The sequence below is a fragment of the Brachycentrus maculatus genome, unplaced genomic scaffold (genome assembly GCF_059751285.1).
Source record: "Brachycentrus maculatus isolate JH-2025_06_01 unplaced genomic scaffold, ASM5975128v1 h1tg000222l, whole genome shotgun sequence".
Taxonomy (NCBI): Eukaryota; Metazoa; Arthropoda; class Insecta; order Trichoptera; family Brachycentridae; genus Brachycentrus; species Brachycentrus maculatus.
This window is the reverse complement of record NW_028280973.1, coordinates 1,160,952-1,181,517: the sequence shown is the minus strand read 5'-3', so window position 1 is coordinate 1,181,517 and position 20,566 is coordinate 1,160,952. Positions and strand designations below refer to the sequence as shown.

The window sequence follows — 20,566 nt, the reverse complement described above, 5'->3', positions numbered from 1 at the left end:
CGTCAATTCGATGCAGTGCCTTATGCACCATTGGGTGCAGATAAGGGTTATAATAATATAGGTTAAAAATATATCTTGTTCCTTAACCCCCCTCCCTATATTTTTAACCTATATATGCACCTAATTATATTTTTGTTCGTTAGTTTTAATTTGTACCAGAAGATGAAAACATCTGTCGTTTTCTAAACTAGTCGTAAATAAAAATAAAACTCATTAAAGTGGTATATTCAAGTATTTAATTTTAATAAAATAATCATGTCATTCCACAAAGTTAATGCCGAATCAATAAATAATATATTTTAATTAGCTCATCGGATACAATATTTTGAGTGTGTCCAAATACTTGTTTACAAGTCTGGATTACCTCCAATTATAGGAATTATTTCTCATATTATTTTTTCACCAAAAATAGTATAATCAATAATTCCTATAATTGGAGTTAATACAGATTTGTGAACAAGTATTTGGACACATTCAAAATGTTGTAATTAAATTAAGTGGTTAAATTATAAGCTAAAATAATATAATTAAATTGATATTTTCTGCCGTTTCTCATGTGTGTGATTATAATCCAGAATCCGGACCTTACATACAAATGAAAAAGTTTCAGCTCGAGAACTGTGTATCAAGATTGATCAATATATCTAGAGGTTCCAAGAAGTTAAGTAGTGTGGTTGTCAATCATGGATAGAAATGTTACACGTGTGTACAGTGATCACTTAAACCAGCCTACGACGGTCAAAACATAATAGCTCATCATATAGTGAGACATGCGATTTCCCCACCACTCCGAGAGTAGACTTTTGACACCATCACATTTTATCATTTTACGTTCTGATTTATCTGATCGCGCCTTTTTTGGCCGTCCTCGCTCAGCTTGACATTTGCCAACTTGACACTAGCAGAAACATCCTCTCACCGTGTGACATTTGCCAAATACACTATCTTAGTCATTCTTAATTTTGTCGATAATTCATATCTTATTTATGAGCCTAAGTATGGTATGTTAAATTTAATAGTCCATCATACAAGGTACGCGCACTGTCTTGGCGGGATACGAGTACGCAGAGGCAGGTGCGCATAATGACAATGTAGAAATTTCAATGTTTTTGCGATTCGCTAATGAAGGCAGGATGGCAGAGGGTGCCCAGCGCATCGCCCGGTCCGCGAGTGTTCCCACACTCGGACGGGGTTGGAAATGCCAACGCCCCAGCTAAACGGGGGAAGGAATTAAAAAATAAATTATTCATTACTTCTTTTAAATGTGTAACATGCTCCAGTAATTAGCGAACTGGACGCTCCGTAATTTGCGCCCTATTGATGTGCCACTACCCCGTCTTACGTTTTGGAAGAGGTGGACGCAAGTCGAAGTTTCGTATGTCGAGTTAAATGTATTATACTTTGCCATAGGGTGGATAGGGCCTTAAGAATTTTTTTCGTTTGAACCTGATAAAATCAAATTATTTCAATTTTCATATTATTTTTTGACATCTCATCAAGGAACAAGAAGGATATGGAAGTCTGGGCATTACGGGGCTGACGACCGTCATAGGCTGGTTTGAGTGATCACTTTACACACACATGTAACATTCACCAATTCTACCCATTATTGATAACCACACTACTCAAATTCTTGGAAGTTCTATATATATATATATATATATATATATGAACCAATTTTGAAACATTGTTCTTGAATCACTAGAACTTCCAGACTTCCATATTCTTCTTCATCTTTGAGATGTCAAAAAATAATATAAAAAATACTCCTATAATCGGAGATAATCCAGATATGTGAACAAGTATTTGGACACACTCAAAATGGTGTAAATGTATTGTATGTAAAAATACATGTAATTCAGTGGAATTCGTTTTGTTTTAAATTACGTAACATACTCGTATGTGGAGGTCCTCGCCAAAACGTTACATTCCCATTATAAATGATTTTAAGTAATCAGGAATTCTAGCTTGTAAAATTGTTACGTTTTGGTGCGATTTAATGATTTCATACTGGTTTAACAAAGAATTGATCTCGTTTTGTCGCAACTTTAATTAAGATTTCGAAAGAATACAGAAAACAGAACAGATTTGCATTTAAATGATATTTTGTGCAATATTGGGAATACTTTTTGGCGAGGACCTCCACATATCGCGCACTCCTTTCAAGAACGTCATAATTCAAAAATCGACAATTTTCAGTTGTGCCCAGAAAATGAACTGTATCCCAGCAAAAGCGGCATATTTTTAACTTAATATTTACCAGCTACAGGGCAGAAAATGTTGTTTTTGCATTTTGAAGAAAAGGTATTGTTTACTTATTTTTAAAAATATACTAAATATTATTTAAATGGAGAAAAAACCTTCCTTTTAGGTTTTACCTAAAAAGATTTTTTGCACAGTAAAAAGTTCAATAAGTGGCTTGATATTTATTTTTAATACATGGTGTTATATTTTTAAACTTGAAAAACGTTATCCTGAAAAATCAAGTTTTTTGATTTATGACGTTCTTGAAAGGAGTGAGCGATATGTAAAAATACATTTAATACAGTGGAAGTCGGTTTTCTAATTTCCTTAAATATATAACGATTTTGTCCGCCTCCGTAGTGTAACGGTTATCTCGTTCGGCTACCGTACTAGGTCCCGGGTTCAATTCCCATAGGAGGTCAAAAAATAAAAGTGATTATTTTACTTTAATATTTATTCAATATTACCCTGGACTGGTACCTGAAGCGGAGGGCTGATCACCTTTCCTTCATGTATTATCGATCAAGATAACACTGTGTTTATATGATGCAGTGCCCTATGCACCGTCGGGTGCGAACGAGGGTTTGAAAAGATATTACGATATCGTGCATTTTAAGATGAATAAATAAAATTTAGGTGAAAAATAACTGATAAACCTTACACTAGCGCCATCTAGGAAATAATTGAAAAACTATCGAGGTAAAGTAGAGATCACTGGACGTATCAATAATGACTGCAGAACAGTGTTCGTCTACATAAATATGAAATCAAATCTATATGTATCTCTCAGACAAATGTGCGGCAAAACGACGTATTAGAGATTTTCGAATGGTGAAATAAGGAAAGAATGCTAGGCATTATCAGGCGTTATTCATTGAATTGAATGGTGTGTTGAGATGATTTGGTTGGTAAAAGAAGCAAAGGAAGACCAAGGAAAACTTGTCATGAGCAGCAAGTATTTCAAATACTTGAAAATGGTCAGAATTTAGCGAAAATCGAAAATCGAAATTCGACAACATCTTTTTTCTCAATTGAAGGTGGAACGGCGAATGTTACATGACCTATAAATTGATTTCGAAAACCAGCCAATGACAAGTCGTAGACCCTGTTAAGGCCCATTCTTCTATGTCTTCTTCTTCTTCAACCCTTACACGATGGTGCATAGGGCACTGCATCATATAAATGCAGTGTTATCTTGATCGTTAACACGTGAAGGAAAGGTGACCAGCCCTCCGCTTCAGGTACCATAGTACAGGGTTATATTGAATAAATATTACAGTGAAAAAACACTAAAAATATTCATTTGACCCCACCCGGGACCTCCAGTACGGTAGTCAATCGTGCTGACCATTGCACTACGGACAACGGGCATTTTTTCATATTCAACTAACAAATCGCGTAATTTATTCATTCACTAATTGGCCACTTCTAAGAAATTGGACCTAAAACAATTTTTACATGGCCGACCGTGTTAGCCCTTTTGCAAGGTGTACCATATATGTATACCTAAACACTTTATATGCATATTCGTACACATTATTATGTTTGTCCGCAGAAAGTAGGTATGTTATTATCCCGAGGAAGCGTGTAAAAAATAAAGATAATTCACCATCAACTGTTTCCGACAACTTTTGATCACCGGGAGTGCGAAATAATTAGTGCCTACATCCGATTACCTGCTATGCTCCTGGCAACTAATTCCTAAATTACTGTTTTTATGACCGATTGTCCGAATGCACTTTCGAATTTCTAAAATAACCGGAATAATAACGGAGAAACCGGTTTGATTTTGATACATAATAATGTATTGTGCTAATTTAGGTGCAAACGGTATTGTAGGATACTTCGTAGAACCCGGTCAACCGGACTGTTTGAAGACTAACCCTCCACGAATTTTTTAAGCAGCAAAAACTTACATATTCAAATTTTACATCAGTTACAATTTTATTAAAATGTTAGCGTACAACAACTCGCCGGGTTTTAGTCTAAATGTTTCGAGGCGTACTCATCTCTTCGTCAGGACAATTTCTACACTAGTCTGCAAACAGCATAATACATTACTATCATAGCACTACTCACACATTACAGTAGGTTGGTATTCGGACAGACGCATGTGATTAATATATTGTATAATGTTGTTTGCATGCTAGTGATTGTCCTGACGAAGAGACGGGCACGCCCCGAAACAGGTATACTTAAATTTCGATGAGTTTGTATATATGTGTACTAGCATAACTAACATTTTGTTAAAATGCCTGACCACAAAGTTAATGCCTGAATTAATACTAATTAGTAAAAAAATAGAGATGACAGATCTATATCAGGTTTTTTTGGCAGGCTAAAATGATCGCCTCATGCATTAACAGCTAAAACCGTAAACAAATGAATTAAATAAAAAATAGGTAACATTTCGCAAGAAAACTACATTTTATTACAAATTTTTGACAGTGTGAATTATTCCATATAAATATCAATTATTCGGTTACTGATAGTGGATACAAATAATGGTATTATGCAGCTTTAATATAACGTCTCAATCACATCGTTCGATGCGGTCTCCTATGCACCATGTGTGCGCGGAGAGGGGCCAAAGAAGAAAGAAAACAATGTTCTTATACATGCAACGATGTCGTTTCAAAAAGGACCCCCACATATTGAAGAGTTCGTAAACGTTCGTCGAGAGATCTCAATTCTTGGGAGATATTCTAAAAATAAAATCTATATTCAGCTGAACTTCTGCAGAAATAAACATGGGATAAAATGTTTTCCTGAAAACACAAATCATTATTGATTTATTCCGCATGCCCTCTTAAAACTAATCGATCGAACGCAGCCGCGTGAATATGTAGCTACTTATACTATATTGTCATGTGACACATACATGATCAATCTAATCTGCGCAGTAATTATTATTATTATTTTTGAGTAGTAAAAAAATTTGTAAGTTTTACAAAAACGTGGGGTCAAGCGTACAAATAGTAGATGCACAAAACATGTCGACATATTGTACACTTGTATTTATTTACTATATACTTAATAAAACCGTATCAATATTTGAGTGCCCTTTTTTTTTTTGAATTACCTAACGTCCATGTGACTCTGAAATCAAGCTACGGCTTATGCAACACCGTTTATCATGTCCCTACTCAGGCTTCAACTTTAAAGTTTCATAGCCTATGCCTACTTGTGAGTGGATTTACTCTTTATGTTTAAAGTTACTATAATTTCATGTAATTCATGAGTGAAAATTCTAGGCAAAAACACTCGCTATTTGAGTGCCCTATGTACTACTAGGTGGATAACGGGAAAAACGAGAGAAGAGAGTCAATCAATCGATTAGTAAAATTAAGTATCATTCGGTTATTAAAATCAAATTAGTGTCAAAAGTGATAATTCGCATCACTAAGAATATTACGACAGGTAGTTACATAATAATATTATCGAATAATAACGATTTGGATTTTGAAATCATAACCTCAAAACGTAAATAAGAATCGAAAAGAATAAAAGAACCTTTGCAATAGTAGCACCTAACCAATATTGATAAACTAAACACGTGATAGGCAATAGATAACGCGTAACGGCCTTAGAATAAATTATTTTACGTTATTATTTTTACAAATGAGCACACGAGCCAGTAAATACTTAATAAATAATCTTATAAATATATAAATAACCACATGAAATTTCGCATAGATTAGAAATAAAGAAAATATTTATTTTATGCACGTAAATAGAATCCATGGAAGTGCAATGTCTGTTAGAAATTAGTTCCGGGGAGAGGCCATGTCAAAATTTAAGCTAGAGACGTCTAGTACAAAATAGGTTCATATATTTCTGTCAAAAATACACAGAAAGATTGAAACGTCGGCAGTTGAAATATGAACTACGTGTTACGATAACAAATTTCGATATGAATAAATAACGGACAAAATTCGTATCCGAATCTAACGTTTCGACATTCAAAACGAATCGACCGTTTAGGATATTGATTACTTACTCTGCAATTGTAGCCATATCATGACGCACCATTTTTTAGCCACGATTAACACTGCATTTAGCGATTCCCATGCAATTTACTTATCACTATTAGACATTATAATTCTGTTTATAATCGTCAATAAAATGACATTTTTCGTTCATTTTCACAGAAGTGGGTTCACCGAAAGAAAATTCTGCCGTTTCATTCATTCATGACGGAATTCGCTCCAGAAAGAGCGAGATAGATAATACGACACGATTATAGAACAGAAAACGTTTATTTTGGTTCTATTCTCATCGAAAGTAGCGCAGTCTAGCGATAGAATTAGTAAAACGATAGCGCGATGCCCGACATCTCTTGATGGAAATGAGAAGTACGATATAACCAAATGACACGCATGCGTACACTTCAAAAAGCATTAAATTTTGGTTGTGCGCTTGCGCATATTCCAAGCGGGAAAATATTCTATTCTACGATTCTGACATTAGAGTTGTCAAAAATGTCGCGCATTACTTCGGCGATGTTATTGCAAATATTTGTGTTGATTATTTGATTTTATGGCATGCAATTGCAAGTTTTATAGCCTGTTATTGAATATTCTTTGTTATTATGAAGTTCAGAGCTGTTATGGTTGATTCTGTTCCTATGCGAGAATTTACAAGTATGTATTCCATTATTTCTAATGTAGTATTTACAAATATTACTTCGTAAATCATGGAGATTTCTAACAGTGCGTGTATCGTGAGGTGCCGAATCATACTGTTTTTTAGATTTTGCCCTGGTCAGTGATGATATTACAGTAAATTACAAATTTTTATATCCTGTTCTGATTAGTTGGTACAATTTAGGACATTATTTATTGTAACTGCAGACAGTTGGTAGAATTCCATATTGAATTGTTGGGTAACATATGCAAAGTTAAACAAGGTTTATTTGGTTGAATTTTACATTTATTTATGTATTTGTTAATACGTGACGCATTTCGTCTTCTTAGGACATTATCAAACGCTCGAGTGTTTGATAATGTCCTAAGAAGACGAAACGCGTCACGTATTAACATATACATAAATAAATGTAGAATTCAACCAACTAAACCTTGTTTAATTTTGGATATATTACCCAACAATACAATTTAGGACTACAAAATAACAATAAAAATCGGCTACAGTCAGTTTGGGACTGTAAGTTATCCGTGTGGACACATGTCTCGTGCTCAGTTACCTGGTTACTTCTCTATTTTCATGATTTTAATGTGATATTTGTGTTTACAGACATAGTGACAACATTATCGAAGATAGCCAAAGAGTGCATACTGCGATTATCGCACGATAAAGTTTATTTCATCGTCTCCGATGAAAATTCCAGCCCGACGCCGCCTAAGGTTTGGTGCTACCTCGACCAGACATCATTCTTCTCAGAATATCACATGGAAGGGGTCGATGATACACATAAAGAGATTTACTTAGGGTTTGGTACAGGTAATTTATTTATACATTTTATATTTGTTGCTATTTATTATTTATTATATATTATCTTTTGATAAAAATAACAAACTATTATTTTTACAATTATTCTTTTGTTGGTTTGTTTAGTTCTTAAATTTTATATATTAACGCATTTCGGATGGGTGTTTATTACGCCTGCGGACCGCTGGCAACGGAATTGATAATGGTGTACATGTAGCTCAAACCTCAACAAAGAGATTGGTACATATTATTCATATAAAAACATTAAATAATTTATTTTTTTCTGACATTGAAATAAGGCCGGCGCAGAAGGTAAAAATATACCCTTCCCCTCCTTAAGCATCAATCCACCCAACGGGTAGAAATACCTTTCTCGTCCTCAATGTGTTAAAATGCCACTTTAGTAACTCATTGGGTTTATTGTATAAAAGTAGTTAAAAATCAATTTTTAACATCTCAAAAAACAATTAAAAAAAAAACACATCTTTCGTCACATTTTTCGTCTTCAACTTGTCTTGTGCCATAACAGCTGTCACAAAAATAAACAAATTCAGTTTAATCATAAATGATGATTTTCTTTTATATTAAAAGATGTATCAAAGTGAAGTATGGAGATGGCAAAAGAAGGATTAAAGTACACTGAATGCCGTAGAAATGCGTTCTCTCAGATGAGTGTGGGACAAAATTATATATGATAGATGTTCGAATGATGATTTATGGAAAGAATGGAAGGCTGAAATAAGCATTATTGATAATATTAAGAAAGGTGTGTTGAGATTGTTTGGGTATGTGAATCGAATGAGTGAAGAAAGGATAGTTTAGTAACAAATTTATGATACGAATGTGGTTGATAATAGAAGTAGAGGAAAACTGAAGAAAACTTGGCATGATAAAGTATTTCAAATACTTAGGCGTGATCAGGTCAGGAGTTGGAATAATCAGCGTGTACATATGAGAAGATGTATGAATGTCGAAGAGGTGAAGATTGTGTGCAAAGACAGATTGGTGTGGCATTCTTTTCTCTCTGCCTACCCCTATGCAGAAGCAGCGAGCGTGATAGATAACCGACATCAGACTGGTGGGAGGTTAGGTAAAATTCTAGGCTATAAACACAACAAGACAGGCGTGGAAAACTATGATTTTTATAAAAATTTATATTTTAAGCGCTGTGATTGTTAGTTAGTTTTTTTAGAGGTGAAGATATAGAGGGTGAAAACTGAATATCACCATCCATGATGCGGCTCCATTATTGTATTGTATTATAACTATATTTTTAGGCAATTTGGCACGGTCGTTATTATCACTGAAGCAAACTGCAAAGAGTGTAAAGATTAAACTGACAAATAAGCAGTTCCCGTGTCTGACGCTAGAAATCGAGTTGCCTTCCTTGAACTTGATGCACACACGGCAGGTGACGCACGACGTTCCCGTCACCGTCATCCCCAGAAAGTGCTGGAGGAGCTACAACGAACCACACATACCAAACTATCACATTTCCATTGTGATGCCCGCCCTCAAGCAGTTGAGGTCCACCGTGGATAGGATGAAGAGCATGTCTCCGGAGCTGATCATCAAAGCAAACAACTCGGGACAATTTATACTTCAGATTAAAACCGATATGGCCACTGTTTCGTCCAGGTTTCAAAATATGACTGTGAAGCATTTTAATGGTATGTATATGCCGCCGCTAAAATGGTCCGCTTCCGTGGTGGAATAATAATGTACTGGAGGTCCCGGGTTCGATTCCCAGGTGGGGGGGGGGGTGAAAATAAATATGAGTGATTTCACACTCTAATATTTATTTAGTATTACCCTGGACTGGTCCCTGAAGCGCAGGAGTGATCGCCTTGCCTTCAAGTAAGTGACGATCAAGATAACACTGTATTTATATGGTGTAGTGCCCTATGCACCATAAGGGGTTTGAAGAAGAAGATGAATATATGCGAAATGTGTACTTTTATGTGTATAGGGAACAACGAGGGTTTAAGCACGGCTGGAGTCTAGATGCTTATTAAAAAAAGTAATGCTACAGCAAGCCAAATAGTTAGGCCATAATAAAAGACACCCAGATATTTAAAAAAAATATTTAACTGTTATCCGCACTTGATGGTGCATAGGGTACTGCATCACTGCGTTATCTTGATCGTTAACACATGAAGGAAAGGTGATCAGCCCTCCGCTTCAGGTATCTATCTGTCCAGGGTAATATTGAATACATATTAGAGTGAAAAATCACTTATATTTATTTACTCCCCCACCTGGGAATCGATCCCGGGACCTCCAGCTCAGTAGCCGAGTGTAGTGACCATTATACTATGGAGGATCAAAATTAATTTAATTACATATTATCATTTTCAGATGACAATAAAGTGGTGGAAGATGATGACGATCAGAGAGATGAATCGTACATAGTCTGTCGGGTGGATATTAAGAAGTTTGCAATGTTCCTGAGTGCGGACCAAATAACCCACTCCAATGTGATATGTTCAATGGACCACAAGAAAATTGTTAATCTTTTTATAGAAAATGAGGGAATGATGGCGTTTCAATGTTTCATACCTGCCTTGTATTATTAAATGAAATAAGATATATTTATATTTTTATGTTAAATAAATTTTGTACTATGATCATTATATTTTAATTAGTGACCCTCAAATTTGTTAAGAGAAAAGTTAACAGTACCAATAAGCTCTTCACATTTATAAAATATATTTTGTTTCTTTGGTTTGTAATATTTTAAAATTTTTATTTTTACAAAAGGAATAACCTGCAAAGCGTCTATTTTAGATGCTTGTCTGCAGGTAGGATAGTAAGGATAGGGAAGGTAAATGTGAAAAATACACCACAAACACCCAGACCAATTGGAATAAATCTTTCTTGAATTCATTTTGCAATTGGCGGGAATCAAACCCACGACGCCAGTCTCGCAATCGAGCATCTACCCAACTACGCCACGGCGCCTGTCAAATGAATCATATTCATTAACCTAGCTGGCTCGAACAGGGGTATCGAAATCCCCCGTATATGAATTTTAATTCCATAACTTTAGTATTGTAAGAGCAACTAACTTCATATTTTTTGTGATCTCAAAAATAAATTCAAATATTTTTTTTATTTTTATAATTTCAAATCGTTAAATGTTTCGAAATATTGTTTTTAATAAAAAATCAGTCAATACTGCGAGTTCTACGTCTTTATATATCAGCATATTAATTTTGTTGCCTGCTAGAGACGGTTATTTCCAACATTTTGAGTGTGTCATACTCAAAATGTTAAAAAATTGTCTGGTCAAATTATAAGCCAAAATAATAAAAATAAAAGGCATATTTTCGGGAGTTTCTAATGTATGTGATTATACTCAAGGATTCCGACCTCACATACAAATATGAGAGTTTCTGTTCAATAAAAAAAAGCTTCTTTATCTCACCAATAGATGATATAAAGAATTTCCAAGAATTTGAGTAGTTTGGTTCTCAATCATGGATATAATTGGTGAATGTTACATGTGTTGTAAGTGATCACTTAAACAAGCCTATTACGGTCGTAACTAACTAACTAACTAACTAACCATCACGCCGCTTCTCCGCAGGGGTAGGCAGAGAGAATAGAGCGCCACACCACCCTGTCCTTGCAAACATTCTTCGCCTCTTCCACGTTCATGCATCTCCTCATACATACCCGCCGATTGTTACGACTCCTAACCTGACCACTTTCAAGTATTTGGCATACCTGATCGTGCCATGTTTTTCTAGGTCTTCCTCTGCTTCTTTTTTCGCTAATATTCGCCTCATAAATTTGTTTTACCGTTCTTTCCTCACTCATTCGTTCTACATGTCCAAACCATCTCAACACATCTTTCTTAATTTTATCCCTGTAAATGCCCAGAATTCCATATTCTTCTTCATCTATGTTGAGATGTCAAAAATAATAGGTTAAAGGTGTATCATAAATAACACATTTTCATTAATGTGCATCACAGATTTCCAATGGGGGCTGTATCGCCTCCAATGGACTGTGGAGAAGTCTACGGGGTACAGAGGCTCTAGGAGATGGTGAAAGGAAGGCTTGAAAATAGGCAAAATATTTTAATATTCTCAATATCATTAATATTTAAAGCATTTACTTTGTGGTTAGTCATTTTTACTTATTTTTTACAATAATGTTCATAATGTTAGTATAGTATATAACCACTCACCGAGATTTTTATGTCTACCGGTTTCGAGACGTACCCGTCTCTTTGTCAGGACAATCACTACCACAGCATGCAAACAATACCACCCTTCACCACCATAGCACCATTTACACACTTAAAACTACACAAAATGTCTAACACATGCGATTTTTGGTCGACCCGAAGACCAACATGCACTAAAGGTTTCAGCACAGACATGCGTTACGAGCCGAGGTTGAAATTAAATTTTACCTTTATCATGAGTCGACATTCTATAATAGCCATTTCTTCCCCCTGTCAATGAAAAATTCTGGCAGAGGGGTGCTTGACCAAAAAGTTTAAGAACATGTGATGTATACATTATATAAAATAGTAATTATTTTATAGGCATTTGATTAATGATCTTCATTGTGTAAATGAATTATATATCTATATTGATTTTTAACATTCCCTAAACAAGTGTATTTTTTGTACTTATTAATGTGTTATGTACTAAGGTGGTGAAAGATCAGTAAAAACTCAATAGTACTTTGACTTTGGTTTATTGTAAATAAGTATCACTAAGTAGCTCTAAGTAAGTGACTGGTTTCTAGAAGAAACAAATCTAGAATCTGCTTGCCAGACTATGCGGGTATGCACACGATTGCGGTTATGTTATTGTCACTAAATATCACCAATATACCCACATTCTTACAAAGAGTCTTAAGAAAGACAAAGCACCTATTTATATCATGCGAATATGGAAGTCTGGACATTTTTAGGTTTTGCTATCTAGTATGGGGACGGAATATTGATCGCACGAATTATTATGGGCTCAAGTCCACCATTTATTTATCCTCAGAAGCTGCGTTTACATAAAGATGGAAATTAAATGAATCCACTTACTTGATTTCACATTTTTATTCTGCAATATTAACAAATGTCATGGAATGCTTATCACTACGTTTACATTTTATTAAAAAAAGAAATTGATCACTGATCACTTGGTACTTTTAAATGTTACATAGTTTTTTATTACGACTATGCGGTAAATTGCAACTGAAGGTAGGTATGGTCGCTCCGGTGGCTAGGGACGAGAGAGGATGTACCTTCAGTTGTCAGTCCCTTTTAAAGATCCCATGTCGTTCTTCGCGTGGTGACGTCACGCTGGTCCGCGATACCGTGGTGATGTCAAGCTCATCCGCGGTTTACTTATCCATGCTCTCTTGTTCTCTGGACGCCGCTCGCATCACATTCGTCGGGTCGGGGCCGGATGAGGCACCACACTTACATTGCCAAGCTAACACAGTGAAATGTTCATCATTATGCCCATTATTGAACATCCTTAATACCTCAACTCTTGGATGTTGTATACATAAAGCATCTTTGTAACCACTTTTGTATCATATCTATTCTTTTTCGTATCTCAGTTGCTTGTCGGTTGAAGTCCTCTTTGTATACAAATTCCAAGAATGAATGCAATATGCATGTTCGATAATGGGGGGGTATGTATGAGGAGATGCTTGATGTGGAAGAGGCAAAGAAAGCAAAGACAGAGAGATGTGGCGTTTATCCTCTCTGCCTACTCCTGTGGAGAAGCAGTGTGATAGTTACTAAGTTTAGTAAATAATGGACAGAATGGTGAATGTTACAGTCTATAAAGTGATCACATAAGCTAGCCAATGCAAGGTCATAAAGCCGTATCTGCATAATACCCCGACTTTGTTAATTATTTCGTTCATATAAAATATGCTTTGTCTCTGTTTAGGCATGCAAGATACCTGAATGTATGACATTTAGGTGTTAAATCTTGTGTTTGAGTGCAGTCAAATAATTTAAAATTATTGTTTGTAGAATAATACTTACACATTTGTCATAAATTTAGTCTTGCAAATGCTCTTAGAAAACGCTCATCAAAGGTGGAATGAACATAAACCAGAAAATTAAATAACATACTAGTCATACTACATACCAATTACCTATCAAAAAGTGTATAATAATTTCAGTTTGTTTTAGAAGTAAACCACAGGAGAGAGTAAACCACAGAGTTTTCCACAGGAGGTATAAAAATGTTGTTTAAAAATAAAAAAACAGTTCCTTTCAAAACCAATAAAACAGTTCCTTTCAATTCCAAAAAGCTAAATGTTGAAGAGGAAATAACAGAAGATAGCTATTTTATGATAGTCATGTGGCGTATGTGTCGTGGACATGGATTGCTGCCATTGAAAACCAGAATGGAACGGAAAAATGGTAAAAAAATATGGAGTGCGTCCTATTCACCGTATTGGGCGGTTTATAGCTGGGTCTTGATGCTGTTAAATGGTAAATGAGTTTTTTAAATTCAACTTTTTCTTTGTTAATACATTGTTGACAGGCGGTTTTTTCATCAACCCCGACCCCAATTAGTAATTAGGGTCGTTTACTAATCGCAAGTAACCGCAAACCCAACTCTAACCCAAAAACGTTAATCTGTACGTCAATGTTTTTTGGCATCTTGCGCTGTACCAAAAGTAAGCAAATAAAACGCTTATACACTGTATACAATCAACTGAGACTCTACATATTTCATATTAATCAAGTTAAATTGCTTTATTTTTCAGTACTTGTGAGCGTTTATGGGTTTTATCATACAGTATCCAATGTCACAGGAGTTGAATCATCAGCCTTATTTATAAACATATTCCTCAATATTGTTAATATGATTATATATAAAATAGTATTCCTCGGACGCGCTACAATATATGCCAAAAGTTTTATTAAGACAATGAGGCTCCTGGAAAAGGTAACATCCATAATTTTAATGCTGTATTGCTGTATGTCTAGAATGAATGAGTGGGTAAAGGTTCCCATCTTATCTTTTTTATAGTCAGTGTCATCCTGTGCACAATTAAGTAATCTTCCCCACATAACATCATAAACAGCTGTCACCATAAAAAATAGACACAGAAATTTAACAATATGAAATATTAGGAATTTATAAAAAGCAATTATTAATAATTTATATAAAAGTCCATTATTAAAAATTAATCCACTTAATGATAACTCCTGCTTCCTTCATGTGTAGTTCTCTATCAATACACCCATACCTTGCTTTACGGCCTAGATACATTCCACGAAACTTGGCCTCAAAGCAAAAAGCCGTATAAAGAATCAGTTAATCTAATACAAATTCAATGGGATTGGTTCCAAATTTGTTAAATATGTAACATGGTTTATCATTTAAAACTGTTTTATTTAATTTAATTAAAAAATACATACATAACAAGGACATACATTTGCACATAAAATAATAACAGACTCCAAAAAACCAAACAATAATCTATGAATAAAAATGAAACAACTTCATGTAACATAAAATATGTGTATGTATACATACATAATTTTTTAAATGGCTTTAATCTGAAGACGATGGAGAAATGGTAACGTGCAGATCACTGTCGTCATCTTTTTCGCTGGTAAGGATCAGCCTGGCTTAAAAATAACGTCCAACGTTATTGTCTATTTCGTTTCTCAGTGATTAAGAGGGTAAGAGGGCCGTTATAGCGAAATGCCGTAGAAAGAGCGGCCGTATAGCGAGGTATGGGTGCATTAGAGATTCCTACCCAAACCCTGCTAAGTGCAAATTCTTCATATATTTTTTAAAGTACATGGTTTTAAATGTTAATTAGTTTTGAGATAGAACCAGTTTACTTCCAAGTTTGTCAATATTATAACTATCATTTAATAAGAGAAATACCAATTTCATAACAAAGTTATTTTGTAAGTTGTAAAATAGAACATCACAAAGTCAGTGCTTTAAATATTGACTATGTGAAAAATATCATGTAATTCAGTATTATTTTATGTGATTGAACATGGGAACCTATACTAAATGTTGATTTATATAAAAATGTGTGGATAGACAAAATGACTTTAAATTTTATAAGTCACGTAATATTTTTTGATTTTAATGTATTGTTCCAGGCCCAATCCATGATTACTTCGAAGACAAGCAAAACAGATGACAAAGCATACAAAATAGTCACATTTTTTTTCCTCAGCTTCTGTGGGACCAATTTAATTTTTGGAGTGGTTATACAATATTACAGTTCAAGTATAAAAAAATCTGATATAATAATTAAAAATTAAAATGTGGTTTTAAAAATGCTTTTATCTATAATAATAAAAAATAACCATAGATAAAATCATTTTAACAATATGAATTCATTATATAGGCACTAGAAAATAGTAAATTCACATTTTCAGGATCCTTCCTGTTTCCTTACGTCTGGTCAGATGGAATTAGAAACTCTGATCCCATTAACAATTTTTATGCAATACTTTCGATAGTTAATAATTAAAAAAAGATTGTTTATTCGAAATTTGAATAAATATTTTACAACAAATTAGAAGAAAGTACATATTTTTTTGATTTTACATTTTAAATTAAAAAAAAAAAAATAAATAAAGGATTGATGACATGTAGTCTAATCAAGTACAGAGAAAACCAAAACAAAAAAATAAAATTTTTAAATAGGTACAAATATTTAAAAATTAAGACATTTTATTTAACCTTTCCGGACATGGAGTATGGACCGGGAGTATGGACATAAATGAACGTCGGTGCGAATTTTCCTCAAAGGAGTATCGACGTTAATGAACGTCAAAGTCTTTCTGTCAATTGGTATGATGTAATTTGTATAGTAATGACATTTGTGGTTGTGTATTTAACTTTGTCATAAAATAAAACCTAGAGATGGTGAGCTTTATTTTTTATTTAAATAATTTTTACATAATTTTTTCTCTTCAAAATACAAAGATTTTATTGGAAAAAAAATACATATTTAATGTAAAAAGAACCCACTCCCCAGAGAAAGTCGGACACCCCGGAAAGGTTGATAAGCTGTCTTCAAATCTACCAAATCTTTTGTGTTATTAAATTTTTATCCCTTAGCTATCAGCAGGGAAGAGACACTTAAAGGTGGAGACTGACTGGAGCATTTCATCGCAATGTAACTTCGTAACATCGCTCGCGGCGAGCATCACCGAGCATCCGAAACTATGGATGGAGCGCTTGGCTCGGTGTACTGACTGCCTGAATGCTCGCATCGTAACGTGTTACGTTACGACGAAAATCTCCGGTCAGTCTCCACCTTAATGTGCTACGTTTTATAAACCTTTAGAACAAACATCTTTTATGTTCGTGGAATCAAGAAGATAACTAATTTTGGAACTTATATCTGCTTTGACTGAATTTGCAAGAATAATGTAAGAATATTTTTCTTTCTGGTTCTTTAAGGCAGGGTTCTGATGTTCGAATGGTTTCACACAGAGTCACATTTAATTGCTTACTTGATGGTCGTCCAAGTTACCAACGGATTATTTTTTCTCAGACGTGCCCTTTCTCAAGTAAATTACAGTTTAAAGCTGGTATCAGCAGATGTGAGGCGAATGAATTTAACTTCTAACAAAACAGGTAAAAAACAAAATGTAAGCTTTATTAATTATCTTTCATTAATTATTCGATGGCGGCTTTTCTGGCCAAAATTTTTATGGTTATTTTTCTGCAAAATACAAGTATCTACCTATTATGTACAGTGGTATTTTCATTCAAAGTGGGATTAAACATATCTTATATCTACGTATAAAATTATTTTTATAAATTAAACTTAAATAATTTCATTTACGATTTTCATTTCCCTTATCAAAATAAAGCATTTTAGTAAGTGTCAGGTCGTGGTCCCGTGGTTAGTGTCGTGGACTCCCGAGTCAAAGTTTCTGGGTTTGAACCCACTCTACCACAATTTGATAACTATTTTTAATAATGATAAAAGTATGAAAGTTAAGTATTTTTGTAAATAATAAAAACACAAATATTTCTCTTACTTTAAAAAAAGGTTGGCAAAGTATTACATCATTACTCATAAGCATGGCTTTAGAATGGTAGTAGCAATGCTGTTTAAACCAGTGTGTAAAGGTTCCCACAGTTACTTGCTTTCAATACGAAATACCTAGACTTCCATCATTACTCATTTGACTTCTTCATTTAAGTTGTGATATAATCGAAAATCTTTAATTATTTTTTTATTGTGAAATAGAAATCATCGGAGATATTAGGACAAAGTTATCCTGTGTTGTTGAAGCCCATCGCCTGATTGGAAAAGCCGGGGATGTCCTCAAGAGAAGTCAAAGTCCCTTTCTTCTAATAATGATAATTTCCATCATTATGAGATCCGTGGTCTTCTTAAACAATTTTATACACGAGACAGGTACGTATTGTGAAGTTTAACCTAATATAGCGCCTCTTTGATTAAAACTGATGTGATATGGTGCAGTCAAAAGCCTAAAAACTCTAAATCTCTAGAGCTTTCAATAAAAAAGCGCTTGATTTAATCTATTGTGTTTATTAACAGTGGAAAAAATTCCAATGTTATCAGTATGATTTACATAGTTTATGCGTGTTGTATAAAATGTTATCTATCTATGTGTTTTAATCATCAACTGTATCAGAAAACCAATAATTTACACTAAAAATTCATCCTTACGATCATTCAAAATGAACGACGAAGACATAAAGTAAAAAAAATGGCACAAAAAATATTCCTCCTTATTTTAAAGTGCAAGGGCTAAATGACAAACTACCAATAATATTTCAACTTTATATTTCCGTGTGAGTGAGCATCTTTAGATTATGTAGCATATATTATTATGTGAATTATAATATTATTTTTTGACATCTCATCAAAGATGAAGAAGAATATGGAAGTCTGGGCATTTACGGGGCTTACGACCGTCATAGGCTGGTTTAAGTGATCACTTTACACACGTGTAACATTCACCAATTCTACCCATTATTGACAACCACGCTTCTCAAATTCTTGGAAGTTCTATATATATGAACCAATTTAGAAACCTTGTTCATGAATCACTAGAACTTCACTAGAGACATCTATTGGTGAGATGTAAAGAAGCTTTTTATTAAGCAGAAACTCATATATTAGTATGTGAGATCCGAATCCTGGATTATAATCACACACATGAGAAACGCCAGAAAATACCATTTTCATTTTTATTATTAAGCTTATAATTTGACCAGATAATTTATTTACAACATTTTGAGTGTGTCCAAATACTTGTTCACAAAATCTGGATTATCTCCAATTACAGGAGTTATTTTCACTCTGAAAATAACTCCTGTAATTGGAGATAATCCAGATTTTGTGAACAAGTATTTGGACACACTCAAAATGTTGTAAATGAATTATAATATATGCTACATAATCCAAAGATATAAAAATAACTTAAAATTAATATAACTTATTTAGTTTATTTTTGTTTATTTTTCTATTGTATGTTGCTCTGTCCTTAGCTCCTATTAAAATAACATTACTTAAAGTAGTTTCATTTAGCGCTGGATATTATTGGAACATATCCACTGCATTAAACCGGATTTTACTGTACAAACTTTTAAAATTTATTTGGAATAAAAATACCTGTAACACAGGTTCTTGATCATTAGGGTGTTGACTCGGGATAATGAAAATTTTGTCTGCTAGTATCGAGTATCACTCACTTGACACCACCTACTTTACATGTTAGGCTTATATGCTGACCTTCAATTTGATTTGATCCCTAGTGATCATATTTGCAACATTAATACTTTATATTTTTAAACAGAAATACTTCAATCTACAGTTCTGATGGTTTTCCAGCTAATGTCCATCTTTACTGAACTATTTAAACTAGCCTTTATCGTGGAAAACTGTCACTCCGTCGCTAAAATGGTAAGTGTATTTGTATTAATTTACCAATAAGTGTATACTAAAGTACAAATTTTAATTGATTGATGTGACTGTTCATATATTATGTACTTTTTTTAAGTCTAAGGATGCAAAATATGAGTTCACAGAAATGATCTCCGCAATATGGGAATTTGGACTACGGAATGATATGAAATATTGCCTCAGAGAAACACACGATGAGCCAATTGAATTTACAGCTCTGGATGTTTGGACAGTAAACAGAGAAATTATTGTAACAGTGAGTATAATATACAATTGACATACAATATGGAAAAATCTGAGGAGGAACAATAAATATAATGTTTATTTATTTTTACATTAACACGTTGTCGGCGGGACACGGCATTTGCCGTTTTTCGCGGACTGTCGGTCAACTGCGGGACACGGCAAACGCCGTTTTTGTCGACTGTCGGTTATCGGCGGGAAACGGCAATATACGGGTTTGTTATCAGCGTGAAATAAAACGCGTTGAAGGGTAATCTGCTACCTGGGTGCTAGAAGATAGTCTGTTGACGTTATTTGAGATGTCTTGTCCAGATTGGCTAGTGTGTCGCTTGTAAAGGTATCCCCAGAAATCTAGAGTTTTTATGCGATCTCAATCTCAAGTTTAGTTTGAGCCATTTCACGTATTGGACTATTTTTCATACCCCTCGCACTGTTTTGTTTAGTGTTTGGTGTGTTATTATTTGAATATATTAGCATTGTATAGGGAATGATACCTCGGAGGGGAAGACTATTTTTTATAGTTTACAATGCTTCTAAAATTGTGAAATATGGAATACTTAATTAAAAATTATGATTTTAATTTAATTTTGATGATCAAATGTCAAATATGATTTCTTTGAAAATTTCAATCGAAAATATTATTTGGTTTAGAAATTGTGTCAATTTTAAGAAAGCGATATATTTTTGCGCTAATCGCGAAAAACACCCGCTATAGGCT

General features: G+C 34.0%; 2 protein-coding genes across 4 annotated transcripts in view; one reads left to right on the top strand and one right to left on the bottom strand.

Moving 5' to 3' along the window:
* The window catches only part of LOC148306855 (myb protein-like), a 177,405-nt gene extending 170,872 nt beyond the window's left edge, over positions 1 to 6,533 (bottom strand). The window contains exon 1 of one of the 3 annotated variants that reach the window (XM_088264265.1): positions 6,245 to 6,533. In XM_088264265.1, coding sequence (XP_088120391.1) covers positions 6,245 to 6,276 — 32 coding nt within the window. In that variant the 5' untranslated portion in view covers positions 6,277 to 6,533. The remainder of the gene's footprint in view (positions 1 to 6,244) is intronic. The other 2 variants (XM_088264267.1, XM_088264269.1) reach the window with 2 other exon arrangements.
* A 116-nt stretch (positions 6,534 to 6,649) lies between these two features.
* Positions 6,650 to 10,317, top strand: Hus1-like (Hus1-like checkpoint clamp component). The gene is made up of 4 exons (XM_088264264.1): positions 6,650 to 6,887; positions 7,498 to 7,704; positions 8,970 to 9,362; positions 10,051 to 10,317. Exons 1-4 carry the CDS (start codon positions 6,836 to 6,838, stop codon positions 10,266 to 10,268), a joined length of 870 nt encoding a protein of 289 aa, XP_088120390.1. The 5' UTR covers positions 6,650 to 6,835; the 3' UTR covers positions 10,269 to 10,317.
* Positions 10,318 to 20,566: the final 10,249 nt, after the last annotated feature.

Bases quoted from the DNA above. Each gene is read 5' to 3' on its own strand.
- Hus1-like (XM_088264264.1), top strand. From the start codon at position 6,836: ATGAAGTTCAGAGCTGTTATGGTTGATTCTGTTCCTATGCGAGAATTT. The intron at 7,705-8,969 runs GTAATTTATTTA...CTATATTTTTAG, and splicing joins TTACTTAGGGTTTGGTACAG to GCAATTTGGCACGGTCGTTA. The intron at 9,363-10,050 runs GTATGTATATGC...TATCATTTTCAG, and splicing joins GACTGTGAAGCATTTTAATG to ATGACAATAAAGTGGTGGAA.